This window comes from Propithecus coquereli, unplaced genomic scaffold (genome assembly GCF_000956105.1).
Source record: "Propithecus coquereli isolate 6110/MARCELLA unplaced genomic scaffold, Pcoq_1.0 Scaffold390, whole genome shotgun sequence".
Lineage (NCBI taxonomy): Eukaryota > Metazoa > Chordata > Mammalia > Primates > Indriidae > Propithecus > Propithecus coquereli.
Genome location: NW_012149619.1, coordinates 1,209,147 through 1,230,721, shown reverse-complemented (window position 1 = coordinate 1,230,721; position 21,575 = coordinate 1,209,147). Strand labels below are relative to the sequence as shown.

The window sequence follows — 21,575 nt, the reverse complement described above, 5'->3', positions numbered from 1 at the left end:
TCCCAAGAGCCTATTCTTAGCCAAACACTTGTGGGGCCTCCTGGGAAGAACAGGAGCACTTTGGGACCAAGGCGAGAGCCCTCCCACCTCCCCAGAGAGCGGAGGTGATTCGAAGGTCATCTGTTGCCCAGGTCTTGGGAGTGATTAAACTGTTTCTTCCCAAGACTCCGGCCTTCTTTGTCAAGCTGCTGATTAAGCAGTCTCTCTGTTTCCTGGCAGCGGCCCAGAGGGAGGGAGGAAAGGGACCTACAATAGTGTGAGGAAGTAAAAAACTCTGGGTATTTTGATAAAAAACATTTGGTAATCAATGTGACCCTGTAAAGCCGACGTATCGAATTCACCAGAGGGAAAATCGTAATTTAGCGTTCCGGGATCTACGAGAGACAGGCATTTCTTTAGGAAGATTGTTACTTAGCACCAATTTCTCTCTCTCTGGTAATTTTTCCTTTTCCTTCGAGCCCTTGGCTGTGATCAGCGCTGTCAGAGCACAGCTCAGCAGTCACACACCGCAGAACAAACAGCTCGCTCACACCGCAAGAAAGGCAGCTCTGCTCCGGGTCATCCGGACTGGGGAACCCGGGCAGCCCCGCGGCGGCCCGCAGTCTCTCCCTGGGGTTGCTCTTTGGCTCTGTCGGCCGAGGGCCTCACTCAAAGCGACGCAGGTGGTTGTACAGCGACTGCACGTAGGTGAAGACGCACATGGGGTCCGGCTTGCGGCCCATCACCATCATATCCTCCACTTCGATCAGGCGCTCACAGCTCGCCAGATTCCTGGAACACACAAGCCCTGTCAGAGCGATGGCCCCGGCGGGGCTGTCACCCCTGCCCCCAACACAGAACTCACCCTGGCACTGGACAATCCCAAGTGCCCACCAGCAGGGAGTTCAAATAGCCCCGGTAGAAGCTTCGGAGCCACCGAGTCTAAGGCAGCGTCTCCCAAACGCCCGTATCCATGAGCCACTAGGCAATTCATAGTTTCATTTAAATAGACTTAGCCTACTTAAGTTTTAGGTCAAATTATATTAAAGTAAAAGTATATGTCAGTGGGATATTGAAAACCACCATGAACTATAAAAATAAAGCAAAAAATTCAATGTACCCATTTGCCTCCTAAAAGTGTTTTTTGAAACTTATTTTTTTTACTGTGATCCGCAGTAAGGTATTTTTCATCACGATTTGGCACATGCACAAATACGCACACACACGTGGAAATAAAGCTTCACAGAAATACTTAACCTTCACCACGACCGATATTTGCTCTGTAACAGTTCATGTTTATTTCTCTTCTCCTCCTACTTTTTAAATGCTGATCAGGAAGCACTAAATTGATTTTACAATCTACTCATGGGTCGTAACTGGCAGTTTAAAAAATTGCTTAAAATCATCTGGCATCCCACATGGGGAAGAGCTGGTTTAATGGTGGCTCACTGGGGTAGACCAGTGTCTGCTGTGGCCGTTCACCGGGGCTCAGAGGGAGGCTGAAGGAGCATCTCAGCACTGAGTCCTGAAATAACAGCAGACGGCCTCCGGACGCCACGGATGCAGCCCCCAGCCTATGACTCTTAGATCGCAGCATGCCTGGGTCCCCTGGGCACCAGAGGTAGCCGGCTGGACGTGATCAGGCAGAACCAAAAGGGCACGATGGCACTTGGTCCGATTGTCAGTGCCCTTCCTTCAGCAGAGTGTGATTTTGTCATTTCAGGGATCCCCAGTTTTTGGTGTGTGTGTCTTTTTTCCATCAGTAAATGCATGAGTGTCAGAGTTCAAATCCCAGCTCCATCTCTTACTAGCTATGTGACTTTGAGCAACACACTTAACTTCTCCGGGCCTCAGTTTCCCCATCTGGAATAACATCCACCGCAGGGTGGTGTGAGGACTATGAGCTAATTTGTGCAAATCAGTTGGAACAGCACCCAGCATGTCAAGAGCTCAATCAGCGTTACAGGTTAGCACTGCTGCTATGACGGTGACCACGCCTTTGCTTTAAGAAGCAGAGTGGATCCCGGAGAAAAGAGGCCTGAACGTGAACTCTAAAGAGCTGGGTTCAGACTCCCAACAGCTTCATCTTCCTGTGCCCGTTTCTTCCACAGAGAATCAGAATCCCACCTCTGTTCTCCCTCCCAGTGGGCTTGCTGGGAGGTTGTGACTCTACCATGTGTTTTTATGCACCTTGTTCCCCAGAGAGCCCAGCCAGAAGGGAGACCCCAGTGAGCAAGGTGGGGGGCCCTCTGACCCACCCCAGAGCCTGCGAGCCAGTTCAGCACGACTCACTCAGCACTTTGCACCAGGACGCTGCACGGAGGCAGCTCCCCGGGCTGTGTGCTCCAGAGACAAAGACTGTAACATATTACCACCGGGCCTGCTCTGCCGTGCTGGCTGGGTGCCAGGCCTCCTATCAGAAACCAAATGTCAAGGCGAAATGGAGACATCTGTCCCGGATCCCATCCGCACCTCCCGCTCGGGGTTGGAGCGGGTGTCCTGTAAGGGAATCCAGTGGCTTTGTGGGGTGACAACTGGGTTTGGGCCAAGGAGCAGGCACCCTCTCTCCCCAGGACAGGCCAGGGCAGGGCTCGGTGTTAAGGCAGGCATGCAAAGGTGCCTTGTTGACAGGACAGGATGGAAAATCTGAGTTCTTTGGAGATGCCAAGGACCTGAATTCACCTTCCTGAGCTATCGCGTAGCATCTCGTGCCCTCCTCCTCACCTGCAGTGCAGGGAGAGCACCTTTCCTCCCTCCCAGGGCTGCTATTCAGAGAATCCCAGGTGTGTGTGAACAGGCTCCACACATGCCCCAGGTTATCAGCACTGACAGCAGCGGCCTCGGAGGTCCCGTGTGTTAAATGAGGACAGCAGTAGAACTCCAGGACCTTCGCCTCCAAACGTCTCCCTGTCCCAGCACCCCACTGGAAGCACCGGTCATCTCTCTAAAGGCCCTGCCTCCGCTTGCTCACCTCAGAGTCCAGGGAAAGGGGACCCCTCTGCAGATGGCTCTGGCCATGAGAAAGTTCTTCCTGGTGTTTCTTATGCTATTTGGCCTCTTTGTACTTTCTACCTGCTGGTCCTACAAGGCTATTTATCCTCAGCCTAATATTTCCTCCACAAAAGAGCCCTTTACATGTTGGAAGAGAACCTTCCTATCTATGTCTTTAAATATCTTTGGTTCCCAACCGTCGCCCCAAAGAGGACCTAGGACCTGCTCCTCTGAACCGGTTCTAGTTTCTCTCTAGCCCACTGCCCAGGGGGCACTCAGAATTGCTGGCAGTTTCCAGGTGTCGTCCAGCCTGCGTGGAGGAGAGAAGCTAACCCCCTTTCTCTTTGTTCTAGAGGCTGCACTGCCTAGGCAGTCTCTGAGATCAAGGTGGCAGTCAGGATGTTTGCCCTGGTGTCACCCTCCACTGAGCAGACAGCAAGCCGTGGGCAAGGCGCTGGCCTCCCCACCAGGCAACCAGGAGCCTGGGCCACAGCCTGTCCGGTCCCCACCCCACTGTTATCTTTAAGCTGAGCACACAACAGTGTGGCAGTTCCCAACGAGGGAGTCGCAATATGCAACAGGCAGCTGCCAGCCCCTAGCTCCCTCTTTTCCATCCCGCTACCACCTCTGCCCCTCACCCACTTCCTCCCCAGGGGAGCTCCAAATTCTCCCTCCCACAGGCAGAGAGCAGTCCTGAGGCCGTGGCACAGCCCACACCAGACCCTCAAGAGCACTTGCCTTCCACACCCCAGATTGTCCCTGCAAATCGCGCACTCTCCCTGGGAGACACTCTGGTGCCAGCTACGGCAGTCTAGGTTCAGCACCCCAAACCCAAAATCTGAAATGCTCCAACAAACATTTCCTTTGAGCATCATGTCAGTGCTCAAAAAGTTTCAGATTTTGGAGCATTTCGGATTTCAGATATTTGGAACTGGGATGCTCAACCAGTAAGCGTAATGCAAATATACCAAAATCAAAAAAAAAAAAAATCTGAAATCCGAAACACTTCTGCTCCCAGGCATATCAGATACGGGATACTCAACCTGTAATGGCAACAGTCCTAGAAGCTGCAGACACAAGTTGAACAAAACCTGGGAAACGGGATATGAGAAAGGGAAAGTGATGACCAGCATCGACTTTTATGAAAAAGATTTAAATCTCAAAATATTAGAGGCCCCATTTGCCTTTTAAACTTAAAACTGCTTAGTAAAAATGATATAAGTTTGTTTCAAATAATTCAAACAACATGAAAAAGTCCAAAGGAGAAAGTCCAAATCACTTCAAACACCACCGCACAGCAAGAATCAGGCTTGACATGGGCCGACTACCATTTTTAAAGTGGATTTGCCTGAGCCAACCTGGTTGGGATGGGGGAAAGGTTTCCTCCTACTCCCATCTGTTACGATCTTCAGCTACCACAGGGCTGGCCTGTACGGGAGATGGAGGAGAGGATGGGGGGGCTTATTTTTATTTTTTTAAGCCTGCTCTAAATGCAGACCAGGATGCCAGGGCTCGGACTACTACCTCCTGTCTGGTTTTAGACAGAGACACATGGGCACTACAAATAGCCTGGAAGCCCCTTCTGCTCTGGCGTAACCCGAGAGCAGGACACATTCCCCGCAGGGCAAGGGGGGAGCCTCAGGCTGCACGTCCTGCACTCTGCAGCGAAGGGAGGAAGGGTGCAGGAGGGTCAGCAGGCGCCCGCCCGGCTCAGCCCCTTCCATAAAAGGGGCTGGTCCTCCCTCGTTCCAGGCGCTGAACACCTGTCAGGCAGGGGAAGCTCGCCGTGCTGTCAACACCAGATCACTCACACAGATTAGGCCACCGGGAATCTCTGGGACCATAAATTACGGGAGGGGCAGGGGGAGGGGCAGCACACGCCACTTTTACTCCAAAGGTCTCTGCTGTGTCTTGGTGCCTTTAAGGCACTTGCTCACGGAAGGGTCTGGAAACGTTTCCTTCCTGATATGAGGTGGACACACGGTTTGGGGACCCTGTGTCCTCCTTTCCCTTCCAAAGGTTGTGCCTTCATCGGACCCCAGGCTCCTCTCATCCCACACTGCCTGCTCCCAAGACGGCCTTTCTTATCTCTGTCCTGTGCCTGCACAGCCCTGGATGGTGTTCAATGGCCCCACGTGTCTGCCGGGCTTTTACTGGTGAACATAGGGAGTATCTGCGTTCGACACTGACAGGCGTATCCTCAGCAGGTGTCCCTGTGCTTTTTTGTCAGCTTTTCTAACCAGCCTGTTGTCCAAGAAATGAGGTGATCCAAGCTGCCATCCTCCTCCCGGGGGCCCCGGGAAAGGCAAGCCGTCTTCCCAGCCCTCCCCCCACGTACCTGAGAGAGAATGTCATGGATGACTCATGAGGAGAGGTGCCTTCCCAGGCTCCGAGCAAGCTCTCGGCACAGGCCTGCTGTGGACGCCCCTCCCTGCCCCCTTGAGTCAGCAGAAAACCAAGAACTTATCTCAGTGGCCGCATCAAACCATCCTCCCCTCCCCTGCCAGGAGCAGGCTCGGGCCACAGGGACACAGGGCCAAGGTTTCCACCCTGCTGTTTGCTCCGGGGAGGAGGGAGGCAAGGCCTGGACCAGGCTCTACCACTGCCCCCCAGGGTAGGAATAGAAGAAACATCTGTTTGGAGTCTAGAGTCTCCATGAACTCAAACCTCGTGCTGGGAAAGCGCGGCCTGGAATGGCTCTGGCTCCAGCTGCCAAGGGAAGTCGTGTTCCCTGCGAGCTGGGGTGCAGGGCCACTACCCCACGGCTCAGGGTGTCCTGCTCCCTGCCACAACCCAACTCGGTCCAGGGCTGAGGGTGACCAAGTTGGCCAGGGCACGAGCTGGCAAGCCGAGCACGGCCACACCTCTGGGCTGGGTGCTGGGGTGCCCGCAGCAGAGCCCCAACCCCCACACTCCCACAGCCTGGGTTCTGACAGTCACCGAGTCTGGGCTCCACGCAGCTGGGCCTCCTCCCCGGGAGCCACCCCTCCCCACCACGTGCCCTCACACTTGGCTCCGTTTCACCAGCGTCTGGACCCCGTTGCACAATACACTCGTCCAAAGCTGTTTCTGCAATTAGGATGACAACTAATCCCGAGCAGCCAAGAAGCAGAAGGCTTTTAAAGAATACAAGGAGTTCTTACGACCCCAGGGGCTGAGAGTCCAGCGTCGCCAGAGACAACACACGGGGGCCGATATGGATATTCCAAAAACGCAGGCAGAGGAGCTCAGGGCCAGAGTCTCAATTCTGCCCCCAGAGCGGGCATTGCTGCTCCGGAGAGGGGCGGCTGCCCCAGCTCCAGGCGAGACTTACACGATACCAACTGAGGGTTACACACCCACCGGCTCCGACTCCTTCCCTGGCCGGGCTCAGGGCCGGGGTGGGGGTGGGGGCGGAGGCTGGGGCTGGGTGGTCAGGCCCTGGGGTGAGGCCTCCTTCAACCCAGCAAGCGTATGAGGACCAACCCCTGGACACAGGCCCTGACGACCCAGACAAAAACGAAGGCTGAGCTGACAACACAAGGCACAAAGGCAGAAAGAGGATGATAAACAAGCCCTCTGGGAGAGTCAGCTCTGGCAACCGCCTTCCTTCTCTCTGACCTTCAGAGAGCTTAGCGTCCAACAGCCCTGCGCAGCCCCACGCATCCCTCGTCCGTGCCCTACTCCCTGCCCCGGGGGCTGTGATGGATCAACGGTGTTCCAGGCCCCTCTGTCTGCTGATTGGGTCCAGCCAAGAAAAGGCCCTGGCGTGAGGGCAGGAGGGGAGTGAGGTCAGAGTACTTAGCCCACGGCTCTGGCCCCGCCAGGTCACTGCGAGCCGGCCTCATCCACTGCCCAAAGCACAGCCCTATCGGACAGTCCTCTGCACACAGCTGTTCTCCCCTGTTCCCGTAACTCCAGCCGAGGGCTGTGACAGCTCTCTGCTGCTGCACTAGGCCTGGCTCGTGCACTTCATTCCTGCCCACGGCTTTGTAAAGAGTCCCTTTATTAAACTCTCCTGTCCCCAGCCCGAACCCTGCCACACAGACCCCGCTCTGCCAGCTCTCCTGACGCTCTGGGCGTTGCCTTTGGCCATTAACCAAATCCCAAGCCGGCTTCCCAAATGCCTCCTTTCCCAGAGCCACTCCCCCATCCACAAATCTTCTCCCTCAGAGTGGGACTTAAGAAGGTAGGCAATTTCATAGTAAATGCTAGAACAGTATTTAGGGATGCAAAATCTTATTGGAAGCAAAAATCTACTTTTAAATGTCCCAGATATTGCCCAATTTTTTGCAAATTGGCAGCTGTGGCTCATCCAAGCCAAGTACCTCTCTGCACCAGCCCAGAGAGGACAGGCAGAGTGCTCTGGAGAACCCTGTCCCACTGCCCCTCACATCTGGTCTGTGGCCAGTCTCCCAGACTGCACCCCTGAGATGGGCACACAGCAAAGAGGGCAGGCCCCCCAGCAACAGCTCTGCTACACCACTGAGTGCTGTGTGACCCTGGCAAATCCCTCTCCAGGCCTCAGTCTTCCTATCTGTATAAAAGGTAGGCAGACTGGAGGGCCTCAGCTCCTTCAGCTTTGCAGAAAGCCGCCCTATACCCCACTCACCCCTGTCCCCTATCTGGGGCAGAAGTTGGGCTCCGGGACTGGGCTGGGGACGGTAGCTGGTGGGACCTGCCATACTCACTCGGCCATGGTGAAGGCCAGCTCAAAGTTCTTCTGCCGCTGCGTGGGGCTCAGGCTGTTATAGTCGAAGGCGTCAGGGAAAAAGGAGTGCACCAGGGCACAGAAGGCCATGCCGTCGCTCCAGCTGGAGGAGAAGTTCTGCAGGTCCACGTGCTGCAAGCACAGCGAGCGGGGTCAGTGTGGGGGCCTAGATACGGAGTTCCTGCCATGTCTAAGCACACACCACAGGCAGCCATGTACCCACTCGGGACGAGTAATTTCTCCGGCTCCTCCCTCTTCCCCCCAGCCTGGGTAGGCTCTAGCCCTGGTCGGGGCGATGCTTGGTCAAGCCTCTGACCAGGGGTCCCAGCAGCCAGCGGGGGGCCCTTGGGCCTCACCTGGTAGCCCAGGGTCTTGCTCCGGCACCACTCGAGCAGGATCTGCTTGATGCTGCTGGCGCTGGCCACGCCAAAGCTCTGTGAGCGCTTCAGCTTGGCCCGGGCCTCCCCTCTTCCCCTGTGGAGAGAGCGCAGGCCTGCTATGGGGGCCACCCCACCTGCCGCCATCTCCCACCCAGGTGTCCCTACACCCCCAGGGAAGATGCCCCAACTGCTCTGCTCACTCAGGAGAGACACTCTGTCAGCATGCAACCCCGGTGCCCCACAGAGCAGCTACACAGCCACCTCTGATGGCATCTATCAGGACCCCTCCAGGTGCCCTGTTTATGTCCCATCCCAGCAGGCAAGGGTCCCTTGGTGATCCTGAGACAGCAAGAGCCACATGGCCCTGTGCCCTGCCCTCTGCCTGCAGCACCTTCCCCTTCCTTTCCTCCCACCCTCCTCCTGAGCCCCCTCTTCATGGAGGGCTTCCTTCCCCAGTGGCTCCTTCCTAGCTGGGAGGGACAGTGACCTCCTCTGGGCCCCAAGAACACTCCCTAAGGGCTGAGACCAGATTGTGTGGGGTCAGTGGGGACGCTTCCTGGGTCTGCCTCTTTCACTAGCATTGAGCAGGGACTGGCTGTGACTGGGGGTGGGGATGGAGGGACGGGCTTGGGCCCTGCCCTGCACACAGTAGGCATCAATGCCATGCGCTGACAGGAGGACTGGATAAATATGCCAAGGCAGGCCGTAGCCAAGGATCCCATCTCTCATGGGGTGTGGTAGTGGGCTGGTGGGCACATGGGTCCCACTGTGTCACCTCTTCCTTGGGCCAGTCCAACTCAACGGCTGAGCCTCCCGGCTCTGGCCAGGAATCCCAGTCCCCTCCCAGTCCCCAGTCATGCCCAGAAGCTAAACCTGCCACAGCCTACGGGTAATGCGGGTGTGAGGGCGGCCTGGGGGAACTGGGGGCACAGAAGACCGGCTGCCTCAGGGATGCAGGAAAGGAGAGGGGCTCTCACAGGCCCCGCCGGCTCACAGCCCTCTTCTCCCCACAGCTGGGGCCCCTGCACCCCCAGCCTGCCCTGTGCCTTGTCCGAGATGTCTCATCTTGGGAACGGTGCCCTGGGGAACAGGACAGGACCCGGCCTTGCTCTGCTGTGCCCACCTCACCCGTCTGGGTCTGGGCCTGCTCTGGGGCCCCCAGCGTGGGCTGTGGCGAGCGTCCGTACTTGCCCCCCGTATCCTGCTCCCACTTCTCAAACAGCGCCTTCCGGGCCTGCGCCCCTGAGGTGCGGGGCAGCGTCTGCGACCTCACCAGCTCCCTGCGTCGCTCCCCCGGGCGATGGACCTGAGTCGTGGCTGGTGGCTGCGGGGACGCGGGCGACTGGGGTGGCGTCACCAGCGGTGGGCTGAGGAGAGAACCACCCAGTGAGGAACACGGAGCCAGCCGTCACTGGCTCACCCGGCCCCAGGGTCTCCCTCCACACTGAGCGTGAACGAGGCAGGCCGTCTGCACCCACCACGGGTGCTGGGTGCCAGTCAAAGAAGCCGCCCCACTTGCTCCAGTCCCCAGCTGGCTTGACAGGTTCTCTAAACTGAGCTGTCTTGGAAGCAGGCCTAACTTGGGGGAAGCGATCCCCCTCCCTGGACATAATCACCCCTTGGCAGGGATGGAGGAAGAGAACGTGGAAGATCCTCCTATCCCCCTTCCTTCCATGGGGGCTGAGACGCCCCCTCCAATCTTTCGACTGACTTGCTTTGAAGGGTCCTCAGAGAAACCAGTCTGCAGCCGTATTTCTCCAAATGAAACTCCCCACCAAGCCCCGAGGCCTCATTTCTGCTACCCAGACCCTACTCACCACCCGACTGCCCTAGCGCTCCAGAGGCCCGGCCCTCCATGGAGGCCGCAACCCAAGCAGGGTACCCGCCCTGGTCAGCACAGGGAGTGCCCACAGATGGCCTGAGTGGCCTGGGTCCAAGGCTGAGAGGCCGCTGGGGAGCCATGATCCCAACGGGAAAATGGCCCTGACTCACCTGTCACTGTGTTTGCTTGCTGCCACCGCCCCAAAGCCAGAGCTTGACAAAGACCGAGTGAAAGGGGGATTCTTCTCTGCAGAAGAAGGCAGGGAGAGAAATACCAAGCCCTGGCCTCAGGGAGGCGCCAGCCCCAGCCTCCATCCCTCCCTCTGGCCCAGCCCCTTTACCCAGCATCACTCCCCAGGCAAGCAAGGGCCCCTGGGCTGAGCCGGACCTGCCCCAGCAAGCCAAGGGGAGAGAGCAGAGCAACAACATGGAAGAGGTCTTTTAAACTGTCCCCACCTGCTCTCAGAGCAGAGCCTGGGGCCTCCCATGCTGTGTACCCAGCAAATGCTGTTCCCACACCCTCCTTATGGAAGCCCATGCAGCTCCCCCCAGGCCCAAGTCAGGCCTGGGGGTCCTGGGGAGGGGACTGTGCCAAATGTGCAGGGCAAGAGGCCACCTTCCAACCACGACCTCAGCCTGTATCAAAAGCCACAGCTGCCCCCCACAGGGATGACACTGTTTCTCGTGACCTCTGGAAGGAGTCGGGCAGGGATGGGCAGAGGGAAGGGGAGGCAGAGGCGGGCTGGGCGTGGCCCTGGGTTTTTCAGGTCTCCTGCCAACTCCCCCAGCCCCTGCCCTCCCTCTCCCACATGGAGGTGGGGTCTGCCCTCAAGCCACACTCTCCAGCTCCTACCACTGGGACTGGGAGTCCAGGATGTGGGGGCCTCACTGGGGCTTGGGGTGAGGCCCCCCAGGATGGCAGCAGATGTGGGCGATAGAGCGGAAGCCGAGGTCTCCCCAGAGAACCTCTCAGAGACTCGGGTGACGGCTGTGACCGGCTGGTGGGGAAGCCGCAAGGAGAGGCTCACAGGGCGAGGCTTGGGGGGCTCCGGTGCCAAGAAGGTTTGGGCAACCTCAGGGGGTCCGTCACCTGGACCTGGAACATAAGACCAGCAGGGTTAGGGGGTGAGTTGTGGCAGCCACAGGGGCCTCACACCTCCCAGGAGGGCTGCAGCCTCCCTGAACTCTCCTCCCACCTCCTCCAGGAAGGCCCCCCTGACCTCTCCTACCACGGATCTCTTGCTGCTCCAACTAGAGCTGATTCTCCCCAACTTCTCCTCGTAGCCAGCCCAATAAATACTGGTTGGCTTGTCCATCTATTCTCTATCCTGTTCAGTGCTTAGACAAATTCCTCAGCCCCTACTTACTTTCCTCCAGAAATAGAGAGGCTCACTACCTTCTGAGACGGCCCATTTCCCTCTGTGTGTAAAAAGTTCTACTTCACACTGAATGAGGCTGCTTTCCTGGCAGCCTCTCCACCTGCTGGGGTTCAGGCTCAAGTCCCCCTCAGCCAAGGGATGGTCTGGCCTTGACCCCAAACCTACCAGTCACCACTCCTCTGCCCTCAGCCCCTACCTGCCCCCGGCTGGTGCCCATTCTCGATGACACATGAGTTTGAGGTCCTTCTCATCTCCAACTCACTGGCTTCGTCATGATCCACACTCTGCAGAGACACAAACATCACCAAGACCCTGTCAGCTAGGGCCAGCTGTCCACCCAAAGCCCCTCCTGGAGTTTGGTGGCAAACATCAATCATGCTGAGAGAAAACCGGCCCCAGCAGGTACAGTGATGGGCCAAGCCACACAGCAAGGTGGATGGAGCCACCCAACGCTGAGCCCCCGAGATCCTGAGAGGCAAACACCCCCATTGGGCTCATCCCAGGGCACAAAAATGTCGAGGACAAAGGTCAAGACTGAGGGTTTGGAAGTGTGTCCGGCTGCCCCACCCCTTCCCCTAGGCTGGACCAGGTGATGGGGGTTGGGAGAGCCTGGCCCCCTGCCCCTCCCAGCTGGGCCAGGCCAGCGTGGCTGTCTGTGGAGAAGACACAAGGTCCTTCTGGGCCAAGATGGGCAGCAGAGCCCCCTCACCCTGAGGCCTTTTCATTGTCTGCAGGGACACAAGACTGACCCTGACTGGGTCAGGGTCAAGGACCTGACTGGCTCCATGCGACCTTCCGGTCCCCGCAGGGCAACAGCAGTGGGTGGGGCAGAGAGCCAATGTGGGGCCTGGGAGCCTGGCTGTGCTGCCACCCCACTGCATGACCTGGGCCACACCACGTCCCCTCAGGGTCTCGGTGGCCCTGTCTAAGAAACAGGAGCAGGCTGCACAAGTACCACTTGGCATCTACTGAACGTCAGGCCCTTCCTCCAGGCACAGCACTTCCACCAACTTGCTTCTGTCCTCCCAGGTGGGTGCTGCCAGCCCCCTGTGACAGGTAGGCTGAGGGGATGTGCACTGCCTAAGGTCATTCAAGGAAAACGCCTGGGATGTGTGGCAGGAGGGAAGCTCTCCTCAGCCTTGGTCCTGCCCTCCTCCCAGTGAGGGGCTGTGGGGGGCTGAGAGTGTCTGTGGAGCTGGTGGGGGACCCACTAAGAGCCCATGATGGGTGGCCGTGCCACTCCCCAGATGCCTGCAGGCTGGCGCCCTGGTCTACATGGTTCCCAGATGAACAGCATCGCGTCCCTGTCCCCAGATGGCTCAGCTCCTCTTGCAACCTGTGCAGGAGGTGCCCACCCTGCCTGTGGGAAATCAGTCTGGCAGGCTGATGAGCCAGGCTCATGATTAGACGGGGCTGAGCCACCAAGGAGAGGCCTAGGATAGACTTCATCCAGCCCAGCGGGGCACGGAGAGCTCCCCAGAGCCAGGGGTGCCTGAGCCAAGTCCTGAGTGAGGCAGTTGGGCTAAGAGGGGAGTCTGTGAGCACATGAGTGATTAATGTCTGCAAAAGCAGGGAGACATCAAGGCACAGGTATTCTGATCACACACAACCAGAGCATGGGCAGGCAGAGAAGCACCTTGCAGCCCAAGCTGCCTGCCCCAAGCACTTGGACTTGACACCTTAGACGGGGAGACCAAGGTCATCAGCTCTGTCTTTTAGGAACATCCTCTGAAGCCAGTGAGAGAGCAGCATAGAAGGGGAAACCAGAAGGCAAGCCCCCACTAGTCCCTGGGAGAGGGGCCAGTGGGCAGGCCAAGGGCAAGAGGGACTTGAAGATTTTGGAAGAAAGGGACCGAGCAGAGAGAGAGAGAGCACGTGGAGGGAGGGAGGATGCCAAGCCTCTTCCAAGGCCAGGCTTGGGGACTGAGCGATTGGGGAGCGGGGGGTCGTTGGTGGGTCAGAGGCAGGTCTGGGAGGAAACAAGGATTTCCATTGTGGACAGTGAGTACAAGGGGGCCTGGGACATGAGGGAGCTGATGAGGTAGCTGGATATTTAAGTCTGAAGTTTAAGAGAAAGGAAGGGTAAGTGATGGAAAACAGGAGTTGTGGCGACCAAAGGGCCCCTAGAAGCCCCCGACAGGAAGAGCCAGCCTGGGGCCCGCAGGGGCCTGGGATGAGGCACCCGTCTCAGGGAGCAGAGCAGCCGTGGAGGAGAGTGAGAAGGAGCAGCCAGAGAGGTGGGAAGAAACCCAGGAGAGTGCCGAGAAAGCCAGGAGAAGGCAGGTGCGTCCCACGGCAGCCTGAGGCCAAGGAAAAGAAGGTCAAAATGAGATGGAACAGGCGTCCATCTGGTTTCACAAAACAGAGGTCACCAGTGATCAGAAGCCTGGGGACGGGCTGGGGGAGCAGTCAGAGAGAAATGAAGACAACATAGTAACTTTAGCCACAGGGGGCTGGGGAAAGGGGTCTGAGGGGTTTGTCCAGATGGAAGAGGCAGGACCACGTTTACATAGGCTGAGAGAAAGGCGAGGGGGCCATCTGCAGGGTGGGGTCCCTGGCGGGTAAGAAAGGACAGGACCCAGAGCATGGGGAGAGTCCGGCCTTGGACTCAACTTCTGATTTAGGAGGAAAGAGCAGGAGAGGCCAGGCCCATTCGCAGGGACGCTGGAGAAGGGTGTGCAGAGCCACCAGGGCAGGAGAACCAGCCAGTCCAGCTGGAACCCCAGCTCCCACTGTCACCAGGGCACTGGGCTCGGGGGTCTCCATGTCCCCCCACCCACCCCACTCTGGTCTGACAGGTTCCACAGGTCTAGGCAGGGGCCTGGAGGGACAGGCTGATGGCGAAACCATTTTCCCAGGAATGTGTATCTCTGGGGGGAGGGGGGTCCCCAGATGCCTGTCCCTGCACGTTGCAGGGCCCCCACCCGCTGTGATGCCCCAGGGGACCAGACACCACAACCAGCCCCAGATGGGAAGCAGGTTCTGTCTGCTGGATTCCTGCTGAGGGGTCTCCAGCAAAGGGAGAAGGGAAGGGGCTGTGCTAAGGCAGGCTGGGAGGCTGAGCCCGGACCCCCAGGTTCCCCGTCCCTCATCTCCCAGTCATTCCTCACCTGGGGAGAGCGCTCTCTGCCGCGTGCCTCAGCTGAAAGAGTAAGGGGCTATTCTGAGACCACCCTCCAAACCACCACCACACAGATGGGGAAACCTAGCCCAGGGTGGGCTGGGGGTGCCCCTAAACCTATACCATGCCAAAAGGTAGTGGCGAGTCAAGGTTTGGGACTCAGGTCTCCTACCCAATCCAGAGCTCTGTCCATAAAGCACCCCCGCCTTCCAGAGGGCAGAGAGGGCAACCCAAGACAAACCTGTCTCCTAGGACCTGGGCCAGGGTGAGCCCTGGCTCCACTGGACCTGTCCCAGCTACATAAGGCTGAGGAAAAGGGGTCACCCTGGGGTAACCCCCACAGCAGGACCATCAGAGAACATAGAGCTCCTGAACCAAAGGGCTGGGCTGGGCCGGGCTGGAGCAAGCTGTTCTCCCAGGGCCCAACCCCTCCCAGGGCCTCCAGCACACTCCCCAGTGGGCTGCTGTCTTCTTTTGGTGGGGGCAGCCTGTCCCAGCCACGGCGAACAGAACCAGGGAGGGGACTCTGTGTGCCGGGGCCAGGGCAGAAATCACTGGAGAGTCCTGGGACTGGGGACAGGTCCTGCTGAGCTGGCCTGATACTCCTGAGATTCCCCACCCCTGCCTTGGCTTTACGAAGGGGAGGTGCCCCATGAGGGAGCCTACAGCGGTGGGGTGTGTAGAAGGGATGGGGGGCCGAGTGTGATGGGGTAAGTCTGATTTCAGGGACTCCTGTAAATGAGACTCTTACTGGGAAGTTTTTAAACATTCTGCAGGGAGACTGAATATTTCAGGCCTTCTTGGCACTGCCTGACCCAGGTGGGCCCACACGTGCAGACAACCGACGCAGGACCAGCACCCCCATCCTGAGACGGCTAACCCCGCTGCCCCGGCCTCCTCCACTCTCACACCACCGTTTTAAAGGACTGGATCCAAACCTCTCCCTAAAGCATTTAAGTCTCTTATCACGCAGTGTGTCTGGGAAAGGAAGGCAGATAAGGCAAGTCTGGTTTCTTTCACGGTCAGGCCTTCGACACCGGACTCCTGGCAGCTACTCCTGAGAGACTCCACTGCCTCTGCCACGGGGACCCGGTGGCTCCATCTTAGCTGATGATGACATTTCCAGGGAACAATTCTGGCCCAGCCTGCTGGGGCCTGGGCCTGGCCTCAGGCTGCCGCCATCCACCCAGGGCCCCAGCTGGCTCCTGGCTTCCTCCTCCCAGCCAGACAGCAGCAGAGGCTCCCAGGACACTTCTGTTAGCCAGATTCCCCCCAGCCCACTCCACCAATCTCCCTCGGGTTAGATACAAGGAAACCAAGGTCCAGCTGGGAGGAGATGCTGCCAGGGCCTCACAGCAAAAGCTCCAAAAGCATATCCTATCTGCTCCAGCAGCTCAGGCCTCCCGCAGGCAGTCTTCCCTGATTACTGCCCCTGTATTGCCCTGTCCCCTTCCTCCTGCCCAGGCTCCTCTAAACATTCCCCTGTCATCCCGGGTCCACGTTCCAGGCTGCAGCAAGGCCAAGGTTTGTGCACTCGGAAGCTGATTACTTGATCAACCCTTTCTGCGTGGAGTTCAGGCACATTTATATGCTGAGGACAATTCACCTCCAACCCCGTCAGTCCCCAGTTTGAAAGCAAATGGGTCTCTAAACCTCACTGCTTGTTTACAGAGGGGTGGCAGGACACCAGCCTCTGCAATGCCTGACCACACACCAAGCCAGTGCACAGCCACCACCAGCTCTGCAGGCGGATGAGACCCTCACCCCTAGACCCCCGCCACACAGACACAGAGTATGACACGCTAGCTGTTACTAGCTGTTACTCTCTGTCCGCACTCCAGTCTTGCCCCAGAGCCCTGGTTCCTTGTTTGTGTCCAAGAACCCAATCACACACTGCTGGTCCCAGGATATGAGCCGGATGTGGGGATGGCTCCTCACAGCCCCCCACTCCCAGAAACTGGCCTGAGCTTGTGTCAGTGCTCCTGGGGGGTGGGGTAAATGGCAAAAGAAGTGGGGACTGGGGCTTCTGGGGTCAGGTGGAGGCAGCTGCCTCAGGCCCAGGGAGCCAGGGCTCAAGGGGTATGGACCAGTGACCCTGCAGGGGACACCCACAGTGCTGGGCTACACTTGCTGCTCAACGGCCCCCTCAAGCCTCTCTGAAGTTCACAGCCTGCTCCCCAACAGGATCTCCGTCCTCAGTCCCCAACAGGCTGAAGCATTCTGCCGACCCTGACCTCTTGGAGAAGGGCTCCCCTCTCTGGCATTCTAAGAGTAGGCTCTCTGGGTCCTTCCCGCCCCCTGGCAGTTCCTGGGCCTGGTTTTTGTTTCCTTTGGTCTCGTTTCCTCTGCTCAGAGAGTTTCTTAACTTCCAGCCTCCACCACTCTCTGGAGCACCAGATCCAAGAATCTACCTGTTCTGGGACAGCTGCCCCTGCATGTCCCACAGCCCCTCACGTTCAGCGCCACTCAAACAGAATATCCGTCCAGATCTGTGACCCAGTAGTCCCCCAAGGCAGGGGACTCTCTGCCTCCCTCCTCATAGCCAGAGACTACCCTGCCTGCTGGTTCCCCCTTCAAAACCCCTGTCCAAAGCAGCCCCATCTACACACCACTGCCTAGCTCCAAGCTTTTCTTTCTCCTTGGACCATTGCAATGAAGTTACCTGTCTCCAGCCACCCTCCAACCCGCCATCCCTCCCTAAGAGAGCTTGGCACCCACCACCCCCATAACCGAGAGGACTAGCTTGGCACTCAATGGTGAATAATGGCCGATTCCCACTGGAAAAAAGTCATGACCGGAGAGAATCCTCTCATGTGTACATGTACACATCTACATGCATATATGACATTGAGTTTTTCTTAAAACTTGGAAAGCTGCTTCCATGAGCAGACAAATAGCAAAGGCATATTAAAACCTCAGAAACAACTGATGACACAGTTTATCAGGCACATGTGAGCTCACAGTGGTGACTTTATACCATGGAAATGTAGAGTGTCATGCTCATAGGACAGACTTAAGTGTATCCGTATTTCTAAACAGAGCAGTGGGACACCCAACAGGTTCTGCCAACAGAAAAAGTTTAAGAACCTCTCTCCCACTGGACAAAGCTCAGCTCCTCTGCCCAGCATGCTGGGGGCTTTCACAGCTCATCCCTCCACTCTCATACTCAAGGTGCCACTCATCTGGCCAGATTAGCACCAGGAGCAGCAAGCCATGGTACAAACCCCCAGTACAAAACCTTCCCGGGATACACACTGGGAAGGGACTACTGTGTTTGGAGCAGAACATCTCCGGCTGTCTGCACTGCTGGTACTGTTTGGTCTGTGGCCATCTCCCACCCCAGCTGGGACCTCCAGGGACAAGGCCTAATAAGATCCCCTCCTCCTGGCCCCCTGAAGTTTGGCCCAGTCTGCAGCAGGAAATCTGAGCGCCCAGTGGATTGAACCTAGGAGGGGCAACGGGTGCAGACTACTCAGACCCAGACCCTGGAAACCCAGCCCCAGAGCACACGCCTCACAGGGATGGAAAATCCCACCTAAGGGCCACTGCGCACACCATGGAAACATTCTAACCCAGACCTGCCACCCCGGGAGGCCCATGCTCAAGGTAGTGACTGGTCCACGCAGGCCTCCACCCCACCCCCACGTGGCTTGGGCTCTGGCCATTCACTGACCCCAGTAATCTAGACACCGCTCAAGGCCAGTTTCCCCCCTCTCCCCCTTCACGGTAAAGGATTTGCCTCCTGCAAAGCAGGGCTCCCAAACGCGGCTGCTGGGCTGCGCCCCAACCAGATTGTGTCCCCTTCCACCCCCTACCCCCCAGGGGCTTGAGTTCTCCGTCTGGGTTAATCAATAACTGGAGCCGTCAGGCCTCAGTGAAGCAGCAAGGCAGGGGGGGCGTGAATGGAGATGGAGGGGTGCAGGTAGGGGGTGCTGACCATTCCAACACGCCCAGCGTGGCCCCAGGCAGTGAACGGTCAGGGCCCCTCACGACCCATACCTGGGCGCCCAAGCCCTAGGTTGTCATGGACAGAAGGGAGAGGGAGACAGAACTCTGGGCAAACAGGGCCCGGCTCCAAAAAAAGGAGGGGGCGGAGACAGGTGCAGCCAGCAGGCTAAGGAGTGCTTCTCCTTCTCCTGCCCTCTCCAACTCTGGAGTGGTGGCCAGACTCTGGTCACCTAGTCCCAGCGGCCAGTGAAGGCACAGCCCCCTATCCAGCAGACGCGCGCGGGCGCACGCAGTCGGGGCGAAGGGGCGGCACCAAGGCGCGGGGCCCCACTCCCCGGCGCACGCGCACATGCACCCACGCCGGTGCAGCGCGCTCTCCCCGGCTCACCTGGCCGCGGCCCGACAGCGAGAAGGTGGCGTGGCTGGCGAAGCGTGCGGTGCCCAGGCGGGGCGCGCGGTCCGGAACCCCGGGCGCAGGAGGAGGGCTGGCCGTGCCAGGCGCGGGGGGCAGTCCGCTCGCCAAGCCGAGCGCCTCCACCTGGCGCGTCAAGCGCTCGAGCTGCGCCTGCAGCCGCTGGTTGTCGCGCTGCAGCTCGGCCACGGTGCGCGCCAACGGGCCGGCCAGACGCAGTGCCTCGGCCACGCGCCGCTCCACGCCGCGCTGCAGCCCCTGCATGTCCTCGTGCAGCGCGCGCACCGCGCCCTCCAGCGCCGCCTCATAGCGGCCCAGCGCCTCGCGCACAGAGTGCGCCTCCTCGGCGTCGGGGGCTGGCTCCATGGCCGAGCAGGGCGCACAGGTCTCAGAGCAGCCGGGTAAGGGAGAGGATCCGAGCTCTGCAGCTCGGTGCCGCGACTGGCCGCCGGGGGTTGGCTTCGCCCGAGGGGCGGCCAGAGGGGCGGACTCGGGGCGGGGCGGGCCCCGCGAGTCCCGGGACTGGACGCTGCGGGGGGCGGGGCCTCGGGGGCGGGGCCGGCTCGGGGACACCCCTGCCGCTGGGAGGCCAGAGGGACTGTTCGGGATGGAGGCCCCGAGGAAGTTTGCCAGGTCTCTCCTCTCCCCGGCGTGCAGAGCCGCAGGGGAAGTGCCGAGTCGGAGCACCCCCCCCTAAAACGGAGGAGCTGCGTGCGGCCTGGGGGAGGGACTGCGGGCCCACCGGAAGAAGGCTCTGGCCCCCAAGTGGCCTTTACTGTGGAGACCACAGCCAAGGGTTAAGCATTCCCTCAGGGCTTTCACCCGCAGGGGCCAGGTTCTGCTGGGGGCAGAGCCTCCCCCCAGCTCAGAGAGACCTGAGAGCAGCTGCAGCAGCGCCCAGCACTGCCAGCCTGACCCACAGTGCCCTCCCTACGGCTCTCAGTCGCGCATACTCACCTGTGGGACCTGCGCCTGGAATTTCTTGCACCTGTTATAAGACCTCAGGGAGGAGACAGGTGGTGAGATCCTCTCCCAGTCTCTACAATTATGGGCTGTCCCCGGCCAGCCCTACTCTGTGTAGCAAGATCTTTGTGCCCTTCCCACCAGTGGTCAGTAGGGGCTCCAAGCTTACCAAGGGACCCCTGCTAGGGGATCCTAGAGAGGCTGAGGGCAGACAGGGAAGAAAGGGTGTGCTTAGGGCTCAGTCGCCCACCACCCCCATAAGAGTCTCGGTCACTGGCCTCTGCGCACAGGCCAGGGTTCCCACCACTATTCCTTCTCAGGGCTCCTTCATGCCTGAACCCAGATGGTGCCCCCTTCCAGACCACACCCTCCCAACCATCACAAGAACAGGGAAGAGTGGAAACAGGTGTAGCTTTAGGATAGCGTGGTGGGCAAAGATAACTAAGTTTCCATGTATATAGTAAAAGTGATTTAAAATAAAAATGGGAACATATGTCATCCTTCTTTATGCAAAAAGCCTTTCCTGATTAGCCTTCTCTTTCCCAGGCCTGGCCTGCCTGAAGGAGGCCCAGAGGCTGGGCAGGCACGGCCAGATGACCCCCCACCACACCCCGAAGGCGAAGTCTGAAAGGCTTGTTCCTATTGTGTTGGGCTTCCAAGGATGTTTGGAGTCCACAAACCCCCCTGGGCTGCACTTCACTGCTCCAAAGGAGCTGGGTCAGCCTAACAGATGCTGACTGCTGCTTCTCTTCCCCGGCCCCAAGGGGACGCTGGGTTACCTAATCCAAGGAGCCTTCCAGCAATTATTTCATGAAAAAGTCAAATGCCAAAAGGCATACATGTTTTGTGTGTCTGTGTGTGTGCACGCGCATGTTCCAAGTAGCCGTCTGGACAGGCTGAGCCAAACCACTCCTCGAATTCTTTCTCCAGGTGGAATCTTTGATAGAGACCTTGAGAGCCGCTGCTGCTGCAGCTCTTACCCCAGACAGCGCTCAAATCTCCTCCAGGTCCCAGCACAAGAGCCTGGAGTTCTAAAACCCCGGTCTCAGCCAGAGAAATCCTGTCCCTTTCCCTTGCAAGACACAAGGAAGGACCATGTCAGGAAGTCTTAGGGGGGACTGGACAGGTTGGTCCCTGGCCCCACACCATTGTGTACCTGGACCATAGGCAGGCGGGGGCAGGGCAGACACTGTCCAGCCTTCTCCCCCATCCTGCAGGAGAAGGAAGGCTGACTGAGCAGGAGCAGGGGCCCAGCAGGGAGGAGGAGGTGATAGATTATAGGTACGGGCTGCCCTGGGTCCTTCCACAGTCTCCAACCTCAGGTAAGTTATCAGGACCCCTCCTGAGCCATCGTGGGAATATCTCGGAGGAGCTGCTTGGGGACAGGGCAGGGCTTCCTCTGGGGCTGAAGTAGGAACTCTGTCAAGGACAGAGGTGGGGGCTTGTGTTGTAGATTCTGGGGAGGCAGATGGTACAAAATTGAAACCATCCCACTTGGCTCCTTTCCCTCAGTAGTCAGACCACTGAGTCAGTAGCTGGAGACGAGCCTGGAAGAGCAGGAGAGATGAACCAGGAGCGGGGGGGAGAGGGGTCCAGGAGGGTAGGAGAGGGATGGAGGGAGGGAGGGAGAGGGTGATTCTGGGGTGGGAAGGGGGCGGGACCAAGGACCAGGACCATGCTCTGAGCCAACTCTGTGACAGGTGGGGGAGGCCACATCTTGGCTCCCAGGCCCAGGGGCCCCTCCCCCGCTCCTCCAGCTGGGCTCCTACCCGGTACCAGGCCGTGAGGGAGGTGAGGGCTGATGACCTGGCTGAACTCCCTCCACATTCACCAGCCCTGATGTCACGAGCAAGTGGAGGCCAACCTCCCACAGAGTCCCGGGGGCTCTGGC

At 58.7% G+C, this 21,575-nt stretch overlaps 1 protein-coding gene across 1 annotated transcript; it reads right to left on the bottom strand.

Annotated features, from left to right (window-relative positions):
• Window positions 1-515: 515 nt before the first annotated feature.
• On the bottom strand, window positions 516-19,138 carry SMTNL2 (smoothelin-like 2). Its single transcript, XM_012652597.1, has 8 exons — window positions 18,698-19,138; window positions 11,437-11,524; window positions 10,715-10,957; window positions 10,033-10,108; window positions 9,228-9,407; window positions 8,017-8,134; window positions 7,641-7,792; window positions 516-771 (listed from the first exon to the last, which is right to left on the bottom strand). Exons 1-8 carry the CDS (start codon window positions 19,085-19,087, stop codon window positions 645-647), a joined length of 1,374 nt encoding a protein of 457 aa, XP_012508051.1. The 5' UTR covers window positions 19,088-19,138; the 3' UTR covers window positions 516-644.
• Window positions 19,139-21,575: the final 2,437 nt, after the last annotated feature.

What these genes read in the sequence shown, in the direction of transcription:
- SMTNL2 (XM_012652597.1), bottom strand. Translation starts at nt 19,087, where the DNA reads ATGGAGCCAGCCCCCGACGCCGAGGAGGCGCACTCTGTGCGCGAGGCG. An exon ending in CGCTGTCGGGCCGCGGCCAG is followed by an intron (nt 11,525 to 18,697) that starts GTGAGCCGGGGA and finishes GTGTCTCTGCAG; the next exon opens with AGTGTGGATCATGACGAAGC. An exon ending in GAGCAGGATACGGGGGGCAA is followed by an intron (nt 8,135 to 9,227) that starts GTACGGACGCTC and finishes CTCTCTCCACAG; the next exon opens with GGGAAGAGGGGAGGCCCGGG.